The sequence below is a fragment of the Mangifera indica genome, chromosome 15 (genome assembly GCF_011075055.1).
Source record: "Mangifera indica cultivar Alphonso chromosome 15, CATAS_Mindica_2.1, whole genome shotgun sequence".
In the NCBI taxonomy this organism is placed as follows: domain Eukaryota; kingdom Viridiplantae; phylum Streptophyta; class Magnoliopsida; order Sapindales; family Anacardiaceae; genus Mangifera; species Mangifera indica.
The window spans coordinates 1,319,337-1,340,898 of record NC_058151.1 but is presented as its reverse complement, the minus strand read 5'-3'; the positions used below and the strand labels follow the sequence as shown (position 1 = coordinate 1,340,898).

Below are 21,562 nucleotides of genomic sequence, written 5' to 3'. Positions count from 1 at the left end.
TAATCATTAATAAAAATATATTTATCACTTAATGGTGATTTGTGCCCATCTGTCGCATCGTGTCTACGGTCGGTTCAATTCACAGCCCCACTTGGGATGTCCTATCCCTAGTGGGTTTGGTTTTCTCTTTCATATATTTTTTTAATTCTGACACACAGTCGTCAAATTGTTTACTTACTGTTGAAATGATTTATATTCCAACTAATCATGCTACAGACATTATTGTTTTCTTCCTCTTAATAATCTATAAATATCATTTAGATTAATTAATGATGCTATGAATTATTCCTTAAATTTCCATATAAAATAAATAGGTCTTTAGCAGGTAGAATTCAATATCACTTGATTGGAATTTAGTTTAATTATATTTAGTTCAAATTTAACGATTTAAAAAATTATTACCTCAAACTTAAGATGAGAACAAAAAACTCGAGTCTAACTAAAAAATTTATAGTAAAATCTGATAATATATGTATACAGAGCCATGAAGAGGGATTTTCATCAGTTTAGCTCCTTCACCATCAACAGTCTTCCTTCATCGCACACCCATTCGCATGCCACCTGCAGTTATTCTACAATGTCACCCAGATAGTTTAAGTTCATAATTTTTTTTTATTTTATGCATATAAGGAAGACCACCGATAAGACTTGTAACTGGATAATACAATTATTTACTTGTATTTCCTATTTTCTTGAAAAATCTCATTTTGAACCCAGCTGCTTTGCGTCTCCTACCAGAAACAGGAACATTTCAGAAATTGATAAAGCAACAGGAATATGATTGTATCTCTTCAATGTTGTACGCATCTTTAAGATTCTACTGAAAAAGACTTTTGATCATTTGGAGCGCTCAAATCAGCAAAGAATGATGCGTGACGGAGTGGAAGTGACGACTGGGAGGAAAGTTTTGAACGTGGGGCCGTGAAGTGAAGGTGGGGCCCCTCGAAACCAATAATTTTGAAGAAATAAAATTTTATGTGAAAGTCAAATATGTTTTTTTTATTTTTTTTGTTGTGACACAAAGAAAACAAAATAAGAATTAGGCATGAGATAATTTATCTTTTTACCTATGCAAATCAATAGAAAAAATATCATATTCTTTTCTATTCTTTGATTTATCAAAAGATATTAATAAAATAATTAAGTATTTTATTTCAAAAATTATTTAAAAGGTTATTTCTTTTATATTAATTTATAATCATATAATATTTTATGATTTTAATTAAAAAATAAATTAAATATTTCTTGATTGTTAATCTCATATTTTGTAATACCCTCAGGTATATTCTAGGGGTAATTATGTCTTTTGATATTGTTTTAATATTTTTTTCATTTTAAATATATATATGTATGGGTGTGTTTTATTTATATATATATATATACAAAAAACAAAAAGTCAAAAAGTCAAAAAGCAAAAGGAAAAAGAAAAAAAAAACAAAGAGAAAGAGATAAGGCTTTATATATAAAGAGAAAGAGAAGAATTTTCCATCATTTTCGTCCATATTCCAGCAGCCAGCAGCCAGCAGCCACCATTCTTCATGTTCTTTTCTTTTGTTTCTTGAAGCCAAAGGAAGAAATTGAAGAGATATTGGAAGATAAAGTAAAAAGAAAAGAAGAATAAGCACCTTGGAAGCTTTGGTAACCAAAGATCTCCTTCCTTCTTCTTTTATCTATGTTTATATGCATATTATGTGAATATGTTAGAGTGTTTTGGTATTGATTTAAAGTGATCTTGGTGATAAAGGAAGCAAAACAAAGAGGAGGAAGCCAACTTTCAAAGATTTGGCTTGAAGCAAGGTAAGGGGAATCATCCTTGATTTGTTACATGTTTTAGGCTTTTGATTCCTTGGAGTTATGTTATAAATGATGATTTTGAAGTTGAGATATGTGGTTTTGCCATTTGGGATGTCTATGTGTATGATTTTATGCATGGCAGAAAGTTGCATAATATTTACAGTTTTTGCCACTGAGTTCGTCTCATGTTTTGGCAGTCTTATATATTGAATTATGAGTGCTATTATATCTTGTTGGAAAGCTCTTTGAATCCTCTTTCCAATGATATATAGCTTGTATGAATTAGAGATCATTTGGACTGTTAAAGATTGTATAAACCGAAAGGACTGTTTTACTAAAGAAAAACAGGGGAGGCAGTTTTTGCCACTAACTTTATCTCACGTTTTGACTGTCTTATCTATTGAATTGTGAGTGCTATTATAGCTCGTTGGAAAGATCTTTGAATCCTCTTTTCAACGATATATAGCTTGTATGAATTAGAAACCGTTTGGGATGTTAAATTGTATGAAAAGAAGGCTGCCCTGCTAAATGTCTGTTCTGTGAACAGTATTTCGTAATTTTATCACTGAGTTTAGCTCATGTTTTGATTGCCTTATCTATTGAATTATGAGTGTTATTATAGCTCGTTGGAAAGATCTTTGAATCCTCTTTTTAACGATATATAGCTTATATGAATTAGAAACCGTTTGGGATGTTAAATTGTATGAAAAAGAAGGCTGCCCTGCTAAATGACTGTTCTGTGAACAGTGTTTCGCAATTCTGGGCAAGAAAGAAAGAAAGAAAGAAAAGGAAGAAGAAAGGAAAGAAAGGAAAGGAAAGAAAAGAAGGAAAGAAAAAGAAAGAAAAATAAGAAAAAGAATTTGGGCTCAAGATTTAGGGGTTGTCCAAGAGTAATGTCTGGTGTGTTATGAATAAATTTAAATGGAAGTAAAATTAGTAAGATATAAGACCCGCATACGTGCTATAAACTATGAGCGGGCACTTTACACTACACCACCCGTAGTAGGACACGTCTATAGTAGGACATAGACCCCCAGTAGGGTCTACTCGCAGTAGAGTATGCTCGCAGTAGAGCTCAACTCAGATTCAAAAATAGTGTAGTGAAAGAAAAAAGAGTCTGAGCTTAGAAAAGTGTCAAATCCCTATAGTTAGCTTCCAGAAAGTATCAAATAGACACCAGATGGGACAAAGTATGACCCAAATAGTAAAGAGTGAACTAAATTACCCTTTTAATCTCTTATAGAGGTTAGGAAGTAAGGTTGAGTCCCGAAAGTGAGTTAGAATAGGAAAATATATAGTTTACTTGATTCTTTCCTCTTACTGAGTGTTCTTATCACTCACTCCCTTTTCTTTCCTGATTGCAGGTACAGGTGATCGAGGTAGCTGCGAGACAGGGTCAGGTCAGCGTAGGTAGATCCGGCTGAAGCAGGTTACCTCTAGTTTATATTACATGCATACAGTGGCATGTTCTTGTCGACTGTTGACTTTTTGAGATTTTGATATAATTACATATGATTACTCCTTGTTTTCAGATGCTTTCAGATGAGTTTTCATATGAGTATATACATCTTTTGTTCACTTCCAAATTTTCAGTTTTCTTATAATATTTTCTAAACACTTTAATGATGCATTTATTTTAAAGTATTTTTAAAAAGAAAAAAAATAGACGCTCCGAATATTAATTCGTAATATTTCTCCTTCGGTGGATAGTACTTGTAAGAAGGGATGTTACATATTTATAATTATTTTGAATGTAATTTTAATTGATTTTTTTATAATAGATTTAATTTGAAATTTCACCTACAACTTTTTGTTTCTTGTGTTAGGATATCAATTTTCCACATTAATTTCTATTCATAGTTGTGGCCCCCAACATCTTGACTCAACCACAACATTTTGTGTTAGGATGACGCGCTTTCACTAATTCAACAAATTCTCGATTAAGGTAATTATATAGAACTCAAACAATGTATCTTTTGCGGAATTATAGCAACATTTTTACCAATAATATATTGTTAAAAAGATTCAAGAATCGACCCCAAAAAAAAAAAAAAAAAAAAAAAAAGAGTTATTTTTTATCGTGGAAAATATATAATTCAACATTCTCCCAGTGCAGATGGGGACCAATTGACCACCTCAACTTGGCTTTGACTTCGCCTACCAATTGCAAAACAATCCTTTGTTTTGCAGGACTAATACATTCCAACATAGAGTAATGGTGGGAAATTGATATTCATTCTTGTCATGTTACATTCAAATGCCAAACAAATTCAATGCAGCCTGCGATATTCCATGAATTGTGTCGTGCAAGACATTCCAAAGGGGTGGGCCACGTTAATCCGCAATATGACAAGACATTACCCAAAACCTCTAAACCTACTTTCATAGATTTTTAATGAATTGATCATTCATATTATATATTTAATTTTTTGAATGGTGCCAAATCGAACTCGAAATCTCTAGACAGGGTCTACATAACCCACAAAATTAATTACAGTACCCCGCTGCCCCCCTCCCCCACAAGTCATGCTCTTTCCTAAAAGGTCAAGTCGTGTTGCACATTGATCTGAGCACTAGAAGATACCTAATTGGAAGTGTCATAAAACTAATTATTATTTACAAACAATCTACAAAGACAAATAGAGCAGACAAGGGTCCCCAAAGCTGTTATATAATCATTATAAAACAGGGAAAAAATGATTTATAGCAGAATTAAAATGCATTTAGGATAGAAAATAAACATTTAATCACCCTTGAAAATCTTCTTATATTTTTTTTTTGTAATGAGTAACTTTTATTTAAGTTAAATCATCTCTTTTATATTTAATCAAAAATTATTTTTTTGATTTAGTTGAGTCTAATCTTACCACACAAAATTGGTAAAAACCCTAAGTTTTGTGACCAAGACGAACTCCACAATCATTACAGTAGGTAAATTAAGATTATGATCTTAATATGCTTCCAACAAATTTTGAAATCATGCCTTTTTTATTTTTTGGGTAATCTCACCACTCAAGCTACCTTGAGGGCTGAAAACCTTAAAATTTCCAGTAATTAAAGCTAGAACCAATTTCCTAACACTGATAAGTGACAACCCACAAGTGAGTTCGATAAAAAAAGGAATTTTCATCAAGAGATAGCCAGGGATACATCTCCTTGTGTGGAAAGAATAAAGTCATAATGCAATTTCAGTTTCCAATTCTGGGCAAAACTGTAATCAGACAAAGATTCTCCTGGCCCCTCTCATTCATTGCAACATCAGGATAAATACACAACAAGACACTGGAAATAAATTCCATGGCTGGGCACAGAATGGTAAAATATTTGGATACACAAGCAGCTAAAATCCTGTCCTTGAATTGGTTAAAACTGATGCATTTGCAATCTCAGAGTCAGAGAGAAAGGCAAAAATATCAATTAGTTCTCCTGGTAAGGAAATTCCAGGCTTTTACAGCCACTAACAGTTTGAGTGGTGTTGAGTTGAAATCTGCATAAAACTTAAATGCTACAGAAAGCAATGTCCTTATGATGAGAAATAGTACTAATTATTATTTACAAACAATCTACAAAGACAAATAGAGCAGACAAGGGTCCCCAACGCTGTTGGAGAATGAAATTGACATTGACCAAAGTTTCGTGGACAAAAGTTTAAAAACAAAATCATGATAAATTTTGTATTTAATTTGGATCAAGATATTAGATATGATAAACTTTGTGTGTTATGTTGAGCAATAGTGTGACAAACCACAATAAGAACATTCAGTTTGTATAATAGTGTTACATTGAGTGTGTTTTGTTAAACAATCGTATAACAAATCTTAACAAAGACGTTGAGTTTATAAAAAAAGTTTTACGTAAAATATATACATATCTCATATCATTTTGAATGTTAAAATAACATTAATTACTGTTTATAAGTGAATAATATCTTAATAGTAAATTAATTTAAACTCTCAAAATATTCGTAAATATTTAATATTTTAATAGTTAATCAAATAAAACTTTTAAGTTGTCTATAAATATATAATATTTTAACAATAAATCAGTGTACTTACACCAGGATGCTAGACTTAAAAAGCATACAGATACGATATAGTATACTATTGACAAATGGGAATATTAACTGATTCATTGTGTGGTGTGCACAGCCATGGAAATTGATTGCCAGATTTTGGGAAATTTAGTGGCTTACTTGTGCAAAGTGTTAAATCTGAGCTGACTTTCCACAGAATCAGACAGGTTCATAATTCATTCCCATTTTGTTTTCTCAATTGTCACATTTCTCCATGCATGTTAAGTTCAAAAAGCCAATCAAGAAGTTAACAAATACCATTGCCTGGCTCGTGTGCTTTTGGCCTAATTGGTTATTGGCGGCAGCTCATCTTTGAAAATAGTGACACCATATTCCAGCATTTTATGTCTATTTTATAGGTTTATTTTTTATTTTTCAAAGACTAAGAAACCTAGTCTGAGTTCATTATTATAATTATTATATTAAATAAATTAAATATAATTTATTATGATATATTGTTAATCAATCTTAAATTATTCATATCCTAACCTTTCGTATGTTTTTGTTGTACTCTAATCTATTTTGTAGGTTCGTTAAACTATTTTATTTTATTTGGCAACAAGTTTTTGTTGTAATACTCTTAGATCGTTTACGAACTTTCTTCTCAATATTTTATAATAATGGCACATTTTTTTTGGTTTGTCTTATCTTTTAGAGTTCATTTTTTGGTGGGTATTTTATTTTTAAAATAAATAAACTCATTCTCATGGCATTCAAATAATGATTATTGGTTGAGCTATAAAGTAGTTCTGCACTTTGCAGATTGGGCATTGCAATAGTTGTTTTGTTCTATTTGGAGAAGATTTGATTTGTTACGGTAATTTTCCACCGTCTATGGCACTTTGACATGTTAAACCTTACATAATTTTGAGTATATAATTAGATACATAATGTGTTACCGAACTTTCAACGTTGCTAGTGTTATGCACACGTTTGTTCTTTGGACATTATATTTTAATCCATTAGAGCCACTCGACTTAAGCATATGCAATCCACTAAGATCTTAACTTGCCTGACTTTCGGTAACACATAAAGGCGAATCAAAAACTATAAGAGAGATGGTCGGCATATATTTGTATTATATATTACCTTAAAATGATAAAAAATATTAATTAAATAACATATGAGTTTTTAAATTATTAAAATGCGTTTTGTATTACAAAAATTTAAAAAAAAATTATGATAAATTTTATAATTAAAATCAATAATATCTTAATAATAAATTAAATTATTCAAATCACGATATTAAACATGATATTAGAGCCCTTTTATTTATTCTAATGAACAATAGTATGATAAATATCAATTATAACATTTAGTTCAAAAGGAAAATGTTATACAGACTATACATATGAAAGAGCCTTCAATCCGTTACTTATGATCAAGTGGGCAACTAGGCGCGAGTAATTGGAAAATAAGATTTGGGGAAGAGGATTTTCTGGGGGATACGAGTTGCAGCAACAGTGATTTGTGCCGCCTTTGCTCGGTTCAAATTCAGAGCCCCACTTGGGATGTCCTCTCCCTAGTGGGTTTGGTTGTCTCTTGACGTAAAGTCGTCAAAAAAGTTGAAATGATTTATATTCCAACTTTCATGGTACAGAGTACAGACCTTATTATTTTCTTCTTCTTCTTACTAATCTATAAACATCATTTATATTAATTAATTATGGTATGAATTATTCCTTAAATTGCCATAAAAAATAAATAGGTCTTTAGCAGGTAGAATTCAATATCACTTGATTGGAATTTAGTTTAATTATATTTAGTTAAAATTTAAATTTAAGTTTAAATTTAACGATTTAAAAAATTATTACCTCAAACATAAGATAAAAACAAAAAACTCGAGTCCAACCAAAAAATTTATAGTAAAATCTGATAATATGTGTATTAAATACCTTCATATTTAATATTAGTGAGATTTTGGGTTATAAATGTAAAATTTTAAATTTTTAGAGGTTTAGTTACTTTAGCCATACACTTGCAATTTGATCTAACGCATATAGGATTATCAATCACGCATAGTAAATCAGGCCTATAAAAATTTCAAACCCTAACTATACGCTTCCTCATAACCACAAATTTTTCATTCAATCACGATTTATTAAAATAAACTGATAATACTTTAACTAATCAATTTATATGTAATCTTCCGGTTGCTGAGAGTTTAAATCTTCCAAAGAGGTGGACAAGATTTAGATCATACCACAAGCAAAACGACAAAATTCTAGAATAACTAATGAACCAAGATTCCTCAACGTTCATTGTGGCCATTACCAACTCTCGATCTTCAATAGAAATAATATTGGATAAGAATAAATAAACAAAAGGAATTCATAGATATATCACGACACGCAATCTCATAAAGCATGGAAGATTCTGTAAAGCCTCTTGTACCAAATAATTAATAATAATAAATTAATTAAAATATCAATGCTGGGATTCACTTTTAGCAGTACCGAAAAAGATTGCCCCAACACACTGATTATTAAGGTTCGGTTCAGGGGTTCTAAACGAGTCAAACCACTTATGAGTTGTTTGTGTTTCAATTTATCTGAAATCAGATTTAGTTTGATTATTATCAAGTAGGGCTTGTTATTTTTTATCAGAGTATAATATTAATAAATCTTAAAATTTTGAAATCCAACATTTACATTCCAAAATTTTATATATAATTTTTGAATATAAAAAATAATCGATAAAAATATAATATATAAGATTTAATTATAATTTCTAGATTCAAACTTGAGTGAGTTGTTTTTGTCTTAAACTCAAGCTCGAGCTTTCAAATATTCGTTTTTGCTATATTGTATCCTTAATTCACCCATAAAAAGTTGGTGCATATGTACATGTATGTCCAATTATAGCAAGACTATTACCATACTTGTCTAATACTGACAGATTTTATCATATATACCAAATCTATGTATGGTGATGAGAATTGTGAGCCTCAAAAGCTAAGCCAGGTTGGCCCAGCCAGGATTTGCCGACTGTGGTTTTTTGTTGTTAGTGGTGTAGGGTAGTGGCAGTGCCAGATGACGCGTCGCCCTTGCAGAGTGCAAAGAGTTTCAGGCTTATTAAGTAGGTCCAAAGTTACGAAAGTATAATATGACAGGACAGCCATCACACGTTATATAAAGTTTTCTGCCTTAAAATAAAGTAGAAATGACCTCCCTTCAATCGCTCCTTGTTCCACAGCGAACCAAGACGAAATCCCCATTTCACTTTCATCCTAATAAACTAGAATAAAAGATAGCATTTTCAACGTTGCTAGTGTTTTGCACATGTTTGTCCTTTGGACATTATAATTTAATCCATTAGAGCCACTCGACTTAAGCATATGCAATCCACTAAGATCTTAGCTTGCCTTATTTTTGGTAACACCTAAAGACAAATCATAAAGTATAACAGACATAATAGATATTTATGTGCATCATGTATTGTTTAAGATGTTAATATAATATTAATTAAAATAAGACTGTTAAAATATGTTTTATATTACAAAAGTTTAAAAACAAAATTATGATAAATTTTGTATTTAATTTGGACCAAGATGTTAGATATGATAAACTTTGTGTGTTATGTTGAGCAATGGTGTGACAAACCATAATAAAAACATTCAGTTCGTATGACAGTGTTACATTGGGTGTGTTTTGTTAAACAATCGTATAACAAACCTTAACAATGACGTTAGTTTATAAAAAAAGTTTTACGTAAAATATATAATATTTTAACAATGAGTCAGTCTATTTACACCAGGATGCTAGACTTAAAAAACATACAGATACGATATAGTATACTATTGACAAGTGGGAATATTAATTGATTCATCTTTGAAAATGGTGACATTGTATTCTAGCATTTTATGTCTATTTTATAGGTTTATTTTTTATTTTTCAAAGACTAAGAAATCTAGTCTGAGTTCATTATTATAATTATTATATTAAATAAATCAAATATAATTTATTGTGATATATCGTTAATCAACCTTAAATTATTCATATCCTAACCTTTCGTATGTATTTGTCGTACTCTAATCCATTTTGTAGGTTCGTTAAACTATTTCATTTTATTTGGCAACAAGTTTTTGTTGTAACATTCTTAGATCGATTACAAACTTTCTTCTCAATTTTTTATGATAATGGCACAATTTTTTTGGTCTGTTTTATCTTTTAGAGTTCATTTTTTGGTCTGTTTTATCTTTTAGAGTTCATTTTTTGGTGGGTTTTTTTATTTTAAAAATAAATAAATTCATTCTTATGACATTCAAATAATGATCATTGGTTGAGCTCTAAAGTAGTTCTGTACTCTGCAAATTGAGCATTGCAATGGTTGTTTTGTTCTATTTGGAGCCCAATTTGGGAAAGATTTGATTCGTTATGGTAATTTTCCACCGTGCGTGGCACTTTGACATATTAAACTTTATATAGTTTGAGTACATAATTAGATACATAAATGATATATTATTATATAATTTGATGATTTTAAAATAAAAATAAATTAGTTTAGGGCTAAAGATTTAGAGTATCACATAGTTTTAAGAATAGACTTAGGCACGCAATTTATGTTTACCAAATTAAAATTTTTTATTCTTAAAGAAGTATACGTTGCTATGGGGTGAAATATCAATTAGATGAAGGCTTAGAAGTCACATCCCATTTCAAAATTTGAGCTTGTTTACAGAGAGTATTTTATAAGACCCAATAATCAAATAGGTCGTCGGGCTGGATAAAACTCAGTAGAAGGCCCAAAAATGGTTTTGGTGGCCTAGCATCATCTAAACCCAAGTAAATTACTCGGTTGTAAGTCGGCTATTATAGAAGCAGGCCAATAAATAAATAAATAAATAAATAAAAAATATATATATATATATATATATATATATATATATATATATATATATATAACTTTACAAATATTAACAATTTGTTTCAATTGAATATAATTGAATTTGGTGTGGGTATATGAAATTGACAAGCCGGAAATACAGGATCAAATCAACAAACTAGAAATATACATACTGGAGAAGGAGGCGAAAGGCGGTGAGAGTATCTTGAAAGATGAGGGTTTGGACATTCTTGGGGAGTTTGTTGCAAGTTCTTCTGAGAATGAAACTTAACTCTTGACCGGCTTTTAGGTATCGATAGATTCTCAAAAGTGCTTCTTTCAGGCCTAGCTTCTTGTATTTCTCTAATGGGCCTGACATTTTGGTTTCGAAAACTTTGGGCGAAAAAGGTTTTCAATATTATGTGTATATAAATTATGTATTATCATGTGACTAAATTTTAATTTAAAATTATCTAATTATATAATGAAATATTATATGTATATATAAATTATATAATAAAAATGTGTATGATTAGTTTTATTAAGATTGAGAGTACAAAAACTAAAAAATATTGAATTCTAATTGGAATATGTTGAATCAATATGCCATTTTTTAATCATTATCTAATTAAATTTCATAAAATCACTCATTAAGAGGTTTTAAAAATTAAAAAAAAAGGGATTAATTAGATATTGAGTAGTACGATCTATATAAATATTTTTTATTAATTTATTATATAGATATAATAGTAATTTTAAAATAAAAAATAAATAATTATATCATATAATCACATAATACTATATTAATTTATATAGATAAATATAAAAAATATTTATATATATATAATTTTATTCAAATATTAAGGTAGGATAAACTTGTCAATTTGCCATGGTTATTAAATCTTTATGCATACCATCCCTTAAATTTCTGTTCGCAACACTTTTAGTCAAGTGTTTTCAAACAATTTCACTAATAATCCATACAATAAAATTATATGCCAAGGTAATTTATATTCTAACAATATCATATAATTATATAATTAGATAATTTTAAATAAAAAATTAAATATCATTAAATTACATAATAATAATTAAAGTGTTAAAAACTAGATACTTATAACAACAATAATGGCAAGTAAATAATAGTTTTTATCAAAGTCATTATTTAGAATAATCCTATATATATATATAAATTATAAAAATTTATTCATATAATTTAATATAATAACATTTAATTAAATAATTTTAAAATAAAAAAATTAAATAATCACGCATCACATGTTATGGCGTCGCTCATCAAAAGATTTTATTCCATTACTTAAATGCTTATAATATTATTGGGTTACAAAAATCTCGGGATTCTCGTACCCAAGTTCGCACCATACCGATTTGTAAATACTAATGATGAGAACTTCATCAGAAGAATCAGGACCAATACACGACACAATATGAGAACATTAACAGAAGAATCAGGGCCGACATACAGCACAACACCACGCAATCCTGGTTTAAAAATTATTTGGCCAACCTATTTTTTATTATTTATATTATTTTATTTAATTTATTAAAAATAAAAAATTATAATAATATTTTATTATCAATATTGATATAATAAATAATATAAATAATAATCTGGGTATTATCTTTATCTTAAATATTTAAATATTATCAAAATAATTTTAATTTTATTATAATTATATTATTATTTATTAATTTAAAAAAATTTATTTTTAATTAATATAATAAATAATATAAAAAAATTAAATAATAATTATATTTAAACACGTTTAAATAAAATAATTTATTAATAATTTATTATTATTTTTTATCTCCACATAATAATTATTATTTTTGATGTTATGCCAGGACTTGCCGACTGTCGTTTTTTGATGTTATTTATTAATAGGCAGTGCCAGATGACGCATCGCCATTGCAGAATGCAAAGAGTTTCAGGCTTATTAAGTAGGTCAAAAGTTAAGAAAGTATAATATGACAGGACAGCCATCAGACGTTATAAAGTTTTCTGCCTTAAAATAAAGTCCAAATGACCTCCCTTCAATCGCTCCCTTTTCTACAGCGAACCAAGACGAAATCCCCATTTCACTTTCATCCTAACAAACTAGAATAAGAGATGGCATTTTCAACGTTGCTAGTGTTATGCACACGTTTGTTCTTTGGACATTATATTTTAATCCATTAGAGCCACTCGACTTAAGCATATGCAATCCACTAAGATCTTAACTTGCCTGACTTTCGATAACATCTAAAGACAAATCATAAACTATAAGAGAGATGGTCTGCATATATTTGTATTATATATTACCTTAAAATGATAAAAAAATATTAATTAAATAACATATGAGTTTTTAAATTATTAAAATGCGTTTTGTATTACAAAAATTTAAAAAAAAAATTATGATAAATTTTATAATTAAAATCAATAATATCTTAATAATAAATTAAATTATTCAAATCACGATATTAAACATGATATTAGAGCCCTTTTATTTATTCTAATGAACAATAGTATGATAAATATCAATTATAACATTTAGTTCAAAAGGAAAATGTTATACAGACTATACATATGAAAGAGCCTTCAATCCGTTACTTATGATCAAGTGGGCAACTAGGCGCGAGTAATTGGAAAATAAGATTTGGGGAAGAGGATTTTCTGGGGGATACGAGTTGCAGCAACTGTGAAAACCAAAAGGCTACGAAAATCTATATATTTTATCAACATAACTATTTGTATTTATTTTAAGTACATAATATATATACACATATATGTCATATGTGTATATACGTGACATTTTGACATGAACCCATCAAAATCACGATGTGGGCATATAAAATTGATAAACCGGAAATACAGGATCAAATCAACAAGAGAGAAATATACTGGGGAAGGAGGAGAAAGGCGGTGAGAGCATCTTGAAAGATAAGGACTTGGACATTCTTGGGGAGTTTGTTGTAAGCTCCCCTGAGAATGATTTTCAACTCTTTACACGCTTTTGGTTATCGATAGATTATCGATAGCGCTTCTTTCAGGCGAGCGTTTGTGGACCTCTTTAGTGTCATCCAAGGCTTCGATATTAGCAAAAGTCGTTTCAATCTCATTTGCAGGGATAACCTCGAGCCTTATACGTTTCTCAAACTCATTTTCAAGAGGAACTTTCTCTGGGTATGATGAAGTTCTATAGTGAAACAACTGAAATAACTAAAATAAACATTTAAGGTATTTGACTAACAACCTTGGTTGATTCAGTCTCGTTATCCCTTTTACCCCAGGAAATGATTTTTCTATCTTACTCTTGCTTTCGGATGTTGGGTTTTCAATTTTGGATTCAATATTTGTAGTTAAAGGCTCTCTCCCGTTAGTTTCCTACTATTGAACAAAGAAGTTATAAATAAATCGTGATGCTCTTGTGCCAATTTGAGTGTAGTGGAATGTTAGGATACCTTATTAGGAGGGATTTGAATCCAAATTTGAATTATTTTCTTTTATTTTATTTCCTTTATTAGAAATTCTTAGTTGACAAGGATTATAAATGTTACATATATATGTAATGTCTTTTGGCTATTTCAATCAATCAATAAGCAATAACTTCGTACACTCTTTGTTGGATAATAATTTAATAATTAATAAAGTGTTTATTGTGTGCTAAAAAGGTGGATAGTGTGTCTTAATTTTAGGGAGTTATTTTTTATGTGTTTTAATGGTTCAAAAATTTTTGGTGACCACCTCTTCATGTTTAAAGTAGTGGGTTAGAGGTTATTTAAGTTTATTTATGTTTGTGTAAAGTAATGAGTTAATGACTATTTAAATTTATTTAAGGTAGTGGGTTAGTGGTTATTTAAATTTATTTATGTTTGTGTAAAGTAGTGAGTTAATGGCTATTTAAGTTTATTTAAGGTAGTGGGTTAGTAGTTCTTAAATTCTTGTCTATGTTTTAATTTCTATTATTGTATAGTCTATTTAAAAGCTTTTAGTTGATGAATAAATATATAAAAATTTTCTTTTCTTTCTTTTTTTTTTTTTTTTGTCCGTTTTGGCTAAACTCCTCCCATACAGCTTTCGGGCTAAGTAGAAGTTTTTCTTCCCCAAAGGCTTTGATTTCACAGAATGGGAAAAGCAACTTGGATTTCTCATCTGCTCGCCTGCAATCAACTAATTGTTTCTACATCCTTGATGATAGAGTTGAATCAAAAGCTCAAAAATGCAAAATCAAAAAACAAACCCTATATCTAAGATGAAAAATAGAGAAGAAAGGGAGACAAGAGAGAGCATTCTAGAACTAAAGAGAGAATACTTTTTATTAGAGGGAATATGTTAAGAAGCGGTAAAAAATAAAAATGTCCAACATGTTATAAAAAGAAGGAAATGAATTGCAAAATGAATATATAATCTTTAGTTAATTTCTCCCAGGTTATGGAGAACAAGAAGAAAGAAAACAAAAGACAAGTAGGAAGAAGCAAGAAGGCTTTAGATGGAAGAAAATGTACAAGTACATGAAGAGAGAAGGGGGGTATTTATAGGAGTTTGTCGCCCTTCCAGTCAACAAAAATGGCTATGTTTATAGCCAATTTTCCAAGCTAATTTTTCAAAGCATTTAATGTCTTCCCATTCTATTTTTCAACTTTTACCGCATGTGGTGGAAAATCCACCAGATATTCAACACAACACGATTTATACAAAGCAAAAATAGTTATGGAATTGCATTTTTCACTGCAAAGTTCACAACTTTATACTCTAATGGGGTTGATAGAAAACGTTAGTTTAAACGGTTCTGTTTCAAATTTCGGCAAATGACATATTGATCCCAAACAATGCATTCTTTTGCAAACCGGCCTTGATGTAAATTTCAATTAGGTCCTTCAGCTCTGAATGTTGCACCATACCGCCTACATACACTAACACTTGAACCAAGTATCCCCACTAAACCCAAAATTTTCTTCAAGAAATTCCATTCTTATATATTGTGACAACAACTCAACTATAAACTATCAAAGAATTTTGTTTTGAATGGAAAAAGTAAATATATTGATATAAGGTTTTACTTTTTACAAGATTTCACAAGAGAAAAAATTATTGATATTATCTATTGTAAAAGTGAAGATCAAGTTGCTGATATATTTACAAAGACCCTCAAATTGGATGCATTTTAGAAACTTAGGAAGTTATTTGGAGTTTGCCCAATTAAAAATTCAATTTAAAGGAGGGTTTGTTATATTGAATTAAACTAACATTACAAACATTAGTTTAAAGGAGAGATTATTGATAATTTAATAGGTGGTTAGTGTGTGCCAATAAAATGTGGATTGTGTGTCTTAATTTAGGGGGGAAATGATAACTTTGCAAAACATTGGTTTTGTGGGAAAATTATTATTTTTTAAAATTATGGTGAAAATGAGATAAAATTTTATTTTATTTTTAATATTACTTGTTAAATTATAGTTTTACTTTTACTATTAACAAAAAAATTCTAATGAAAGTTAAATGATAAATGAATGTTTAAGTTTTTAAAATTTTACAAGTGAAACTTTGAAAAAACGTTTTTTGATGACTTGCTTTGTGGCTCGGAGCAATATGAATTGCATATATATTTTTAATATAATTTAAATATGTAGATTATATAATTAAATATTATTTTATTTTTTATTTAAAATTATTTAATTATATAATAATATATTATTTATGCATCCAAATTATATACATATAGTTTTACTATTTTACTTAAGGGTGATTTGTGGTAATATTTTCCAGGGTTGTATTCAATTGCATTGAGTATAGGATAAATTCAAATTTGAATCAAATATAAAATGTCTCAATGAAAGTTTAGCTTGCTCCAGTTGGTATATTATATTACCAGAGGGTTATCAATAAGATGAATAATATCGTCTGAAAGGTTGAACAATATCATCGATGAGATAATACAATTATTTAATTAATAAATTAATGAGTCACTCAATCTAAATTAACAAGTTAAAACCAAACTCAAAATCAAATAATTTGAATCAAATAATAAATTCGAATCAAACTAACTCTATTTGAATCTATCCCTAACTTTTTCTTGGTTTGTCTTTTTTTCTAACTTAAATTTTTGGTCGGTTATGTAATTATTTAATATTATTAAAAATAAATAACAACTAAATATATGAGAATATAACAAATTATAATAAAATATATTTTTTAATTTGATTTTTTTTTTGTTATTAGAGATTAATAATTATTTGTAAAGTGAGAAACATTATGGCTATTGAGGTTTTATATTACTTACCAATGAAATAGATATTCCACATTTTAATAAAATATTTGTACTTAGTTTTTAGTATTTAATTGGATATTCAGATTATGTATTATTATATGATTAAATAATTTTGAATTAAAGTTTGAGATCGGTTTAAGATCAATAAACTAAAGTTTGAACTTAAACGTAATTTAACTTTATATTCGTTTTGAGCTAATTTGAACTTATATATTTGAATCATCGACTCAAATTTAGTTCATTTATGAAAATGAGTTCAACATTTAGATTTAAACTCGACTTAATCGATCCAAACTATCATTCGTGCTCACATTCAAATGAGATCAGCCAATTGTTTGTTGTTCTATCATTTAAAATTTTACATATCATCACAATGTTAGGTTAATTTCTTGATTGAAACAATCTGTTTTATCTCTAAATGATAACTTGAGTAACAAAGAAAAAAATCCTCACGAGCAAGAGTTTATGTTATAAGACTGATTATTAAAATCGGAATTTTATCAATTTAATATAATTAATTTAAACAAAATCAGACTTACTTGAATTGATCCAATTATATTATCTGGATAACTAATTAGAAAGTTAAAACTAGATATATATATATATATATATATATATATATATATATATATATATATATATATATATATATATATATATATATATATATAGTTTTATTGTAATAATATATCATACTCATAAGATGGTAATTAACATTCCCCGAATTAATATGTTTTTTAAAATATCGAATAATAAAAAATTTTAATTGATACATGATCATTTTTTAAAATATCACAAACATTTTTAAAAATTTAAAGTTTTTCATATACACCCCTATTATATCAACATTTTCTTTAAAATGATTTATCAATCTGTATCGGTAATATGTATTATATTGTAACATATGTACCGTAATACATATCCTACAATATATTCACTGTATTGTATTAATTTAATATACTCTAAAATACATATTATTTTTCATATATATCATATTATATTGTAAGAATTGTTTGGAGTACCATAAAATACCTATATCCATTAACTCGACCTTTTGGTCCTATAAAGGGTCATTTACAGTTACTCTCTCTAACTCTGGTACTCAATAACATAATAATTGTTGGTGCAATTTTTGATATTAACAGAAGTGTTTGCAATATTTAGAAAGATGATAGCCTGTATTTTATTAAAATGGCGATGTGATAATTAGAGTCTGTATTAACTAATTATTTCATATCAAATTGGAGGTAATTTGTCTTTTGCATGGTGGTGTCGTTCTCAAATTCAGAAAATGCAAGAGATGAAGAGCATTTGACGTAATTGTTTCAAGATTATGGTCCACTTTAGACAATATATATCGGATCTCAGTAGCTGGAAATACGTCTGTGACTTCTGCTTCGAAGAAGAGAAGTTGAAAACGGAGAAGAAAACAAAACCCATAAAGAATCTGCTTTCGGCGATATTGGCTTTTGAGATTTGACTGCGACGTCCCACGTACTTTGCTTCTGCTTCTTGAGAGATTCAGGTAAAGCTAATGAAGCTTCTGCATTTCATTAATGGTGATAAAATCTTCCTCATGTTTTGCTTTTCAAGTTAAGAAATGGCGTATAGAATTAGAGTTTTTTCTGCATATTTGTTAATGGTCCAAATGAGATGCACATTTGAGCTCCTGTAGCCATGCTTTTTAGCAATTTTTTTACCATGCAGCCAATTGTGACAGAGATTTAACTGGTTAATGAAACAAAAAGTCTTTGGTTTATTAAATGATGTTTCCAGTACATTATTGCATGCTTGCACCATTTGATTCCCAGTTAGTTATTGACAGTTTTTGAGTATTTTTATATTTTGTGTATGCTTTCTGTAAAACTGATCACATAATCAGACTTGGGGGTGTTTCGTGAGTAAAATGTTATGTGTTTCAGGTGGGTTTTGAATGGTAATTTGGAAACAACAAACTCATGGATCAGGCAAAGCAGAATTCCCTTGAAGAAACTCCATGGCTTCTCCATTTCATACCATCAAATGATGTCGAGGGCTTCAATAATCAGAGTCAACAAAGTGAAGATAAAACTCTGAATTCATCAGCTATGGTAAGTATTAGTATTCATTCTATTTTCTGCCTTTTTGAAAAAGTTGAGGTTTTGTTAGATTAAGCATCTGCTAGAGGTTTTGTTGATATAACTTGATTCTGTTGTGGTAGCTATTTCAATTTTTCCTATTTTCCTGCAGTTGTTTTTAGTTATTGTTAGTATAAAAAACCCAGTTTCTGATATATTTTCTGGGGTGGGACTATGAGACAGTGCTAGTTTAAGGATGTATATATATCTTAATGTGTTCTGGTTCACAATCTGATATATTGACAGGTTGCTGGCACTGCTGAAGTTCAAAGCCAGAACAGAGAATCTCATCAGAGGAAAGATTCTGCCTTTATTAGCATGCCATCTTCTCCCTTCAGGAGTGATGAAGTGAAAACTCCTAAAAGGGTTGCTTTTAATCTAAAGGAAAAAGAATTTGGTACAATGATTTCAGATTCTACCGTGAAGGGAATTCCAGTGTATGCAAAGTCTCATTCTGAGCCAGTACCTAAAGGGTTTGTAGAAGGGACGGTTGAGAATATAAACTTCACCCAGCATCAAAGTTTAGACAGTAGTTACAGGGATAGAAGCTTTGATTCTTTCAAAACATGGTCTGGGAAACTCGAGAGGCAGCTGACAAACCTTCGCGGTGGCAGGCCACCGGAAACTGGACCAGAAGAGAAAACCAAGAAATCTGAAAAGGAAACTAGCTTGCCTGTGGATAGATACTTTGATGCATTAGAGGGGCCTGAGTTGGACACCCTCAGAGTAAGTATTTTTTAGTTCTTATCATTCACTTATTTATCTGTTAATTTGTTGATCGTCCTGAAATTTCATAAAATTTTAATTATACAGGCTTCGGAGCAGATTGTGCTTCCTGAAGACAAGACTTGGCCATTTCTTCTCCGTTTTCCAGTCTCTTCATTTGGTATGTGTCTTGGAGTTAGCAGCCAAGCAATTTTGTGGAAAACATTGGCCACCTCTGAATCCACAAAATTTCTCCATATAACCCCACTTATAAATCTTGTTCTCTGGTTCATAGCTGTTGCTCTTGTGATTGTTATCTTTTCAATCTACCTTATGAAAGTACTTTTCTACTTCGAAGCTGTTCGTCGTGAGTATTACCATCCAGTTCGTGTCAACTTTTTCTTTGCTCCTTGGATTGCCCTACTGTTTTTAGCTCTAGGAGTCCCATCTTCAATTACTAACAATTTACCTGTAGTCCTCTGGTATGTTCTTATGACTCCAATATTTTGCTTTGAGCTTAAAATCTATGGACAGTGGATGTCAGGAGGCCAGCGCAGGCTTTCAAAAGTGGCTAATCCTTCAAATCATCTCTCAATAGTTGGTAACTTTGTGGGGGCATTATTGGGGGCATCCGTGGGGCTAAAAGAAGGCCCTCTTTTCTTCTTTGCTGTTGGCCTGGCTCACTACATAGTCCTATTTGTTACTCTTTACCAGAGACTTCCAACAAATGAGACGCTCCCGAAAGAACTCCATCCTGTGTTCTTTTTGTTCGTTGCAGCACCTAGCGTTGCGTCTATGGCTTGGGCAAGGCTGCAAGGTTCCTTTGACTATGGCGCACGAATCCCCTACTTCATTTGCTTGTTCCTTTACTTCTCACTGGTTTGTCTCCAATCGCCTTAAAACATTATATTGTTCGTTGATCTTTATTACCATATTTTTATACAGGATGCTTCTTTAATGTGATTTTGCAGGCGGTTCGAATCAATTTTTTCCGAGGATTCAAGTAAGATGACATGAATAATTTATCTTTTTGTCACTTCAACGTTCTGTCCTCTCAGGATTTTTATGTCCCTTGAATTTACAGGTTCTCATTGGCTTGGTGGGCATACACATTCCCAATGACAGGCGCTGCCATTGCTACAATTAGGTACTCAAATGAAGTCACCAATGTAGTAAGTCAAACTCTTGCTGTCACACTCGCTTCAATTTCCTCGCTTGTAGTATCAGCTCTGCTTGTAACTACAATGGTGCACGCCTTTGTGCTCCGAGACCTCTTCCTTAATGACATTGCCATTGCCATTAGTGATAAAAGGCCAAAACAGCATCATCACACTCACACAAGGTGGCTCCATAATCTAAGACAAGGTATCTCAGACCACAAAGATATTGAAATTTTCTTGAAATTTTCTCCGGAAGCGAAGGAAGCAGAGGCTTCTGCGGATCCTCCCAGCAATGAGAATAAAGTGTGAGCTTTAATTTTGCTCAAGTAGTGTCCAGAAGCATGTGTTAAATGCTTGATCCTTGCAATTCTCTGAATCTTCACCATTGATTCATGTGAGGAACATATAATACTCAGAAAAATTTTATGATGATTCATGCAGCAGAGATGATGTACTGTAAAACAGTTTTATAACTTAATAATCAGATGGTATTTTGTAAAATCTGACTGTCAGTAGGGTGAACACTGTTGTCAGCAGGATGAACAGTATCTTTAGATAAACAAATGAGTCGATGCCAAGTCAAGTTCTCGAACTGGAACAGCTTAGATTGAATCCACCCGA

The 21,562-nt window shown here is 30.0% G+C and overlaps 1 protein-coding gene across 1 annotated transcript; it reads left to right on the top strand.

Moving 5' to 3' along the window:
* The first annotated feature begins 18,256 nt into the window (after positions 1-18,256).
* Positions 18,257-21,442, top strand: LOC123198242 (S-type anion channel SLAH2-like). Its single transcript, XM_044612912.1, has 6 exons — positions 18,257-18,484; positions 18,882-19,049; positions 19,323-19,802; positions 19,890-20,660; positions 20,753-20,784; positions 20,866-21,442. Exons 2-6 carry the CDS (start codon positions 18,918-18,920, stop codon positions 21,248-21,250), a joined length of 1,800 nt encoding a protein of 599 aa, XP_044468847.1. The 5' UTR covers positions 18,257-18,484; positions 18,882-18,917; the 3' UTR covers positions 21,251-21,442.
* The last annotated feature ends 120 nt before the right edge of the window (positions 21,443-21,562 follow it).

Coding starts and splice junctions, on each gene's coding strand:
- LOC123198242 (XM_044612912.1), top strand. CDS start 18,918: ATGGATCAGGCAAAGCAGAATTCCCTTGAAGAAACTCCATGGCTTCTC. Junction 20,661..20,752: donor TGTTCCTTTACTTCTCACTG/GTTTGTCTCCAA, acceptor GTGATTTTGCAG/GCGGTTCGAATCAATTTTTT. Junction 20,785..20,865: donor AATTTTTTCCGAGGATTCAA/GTAAGATGACAT, acceptor TTGAATTTACAG/GTTCTCATTGGCTTGGTGGG.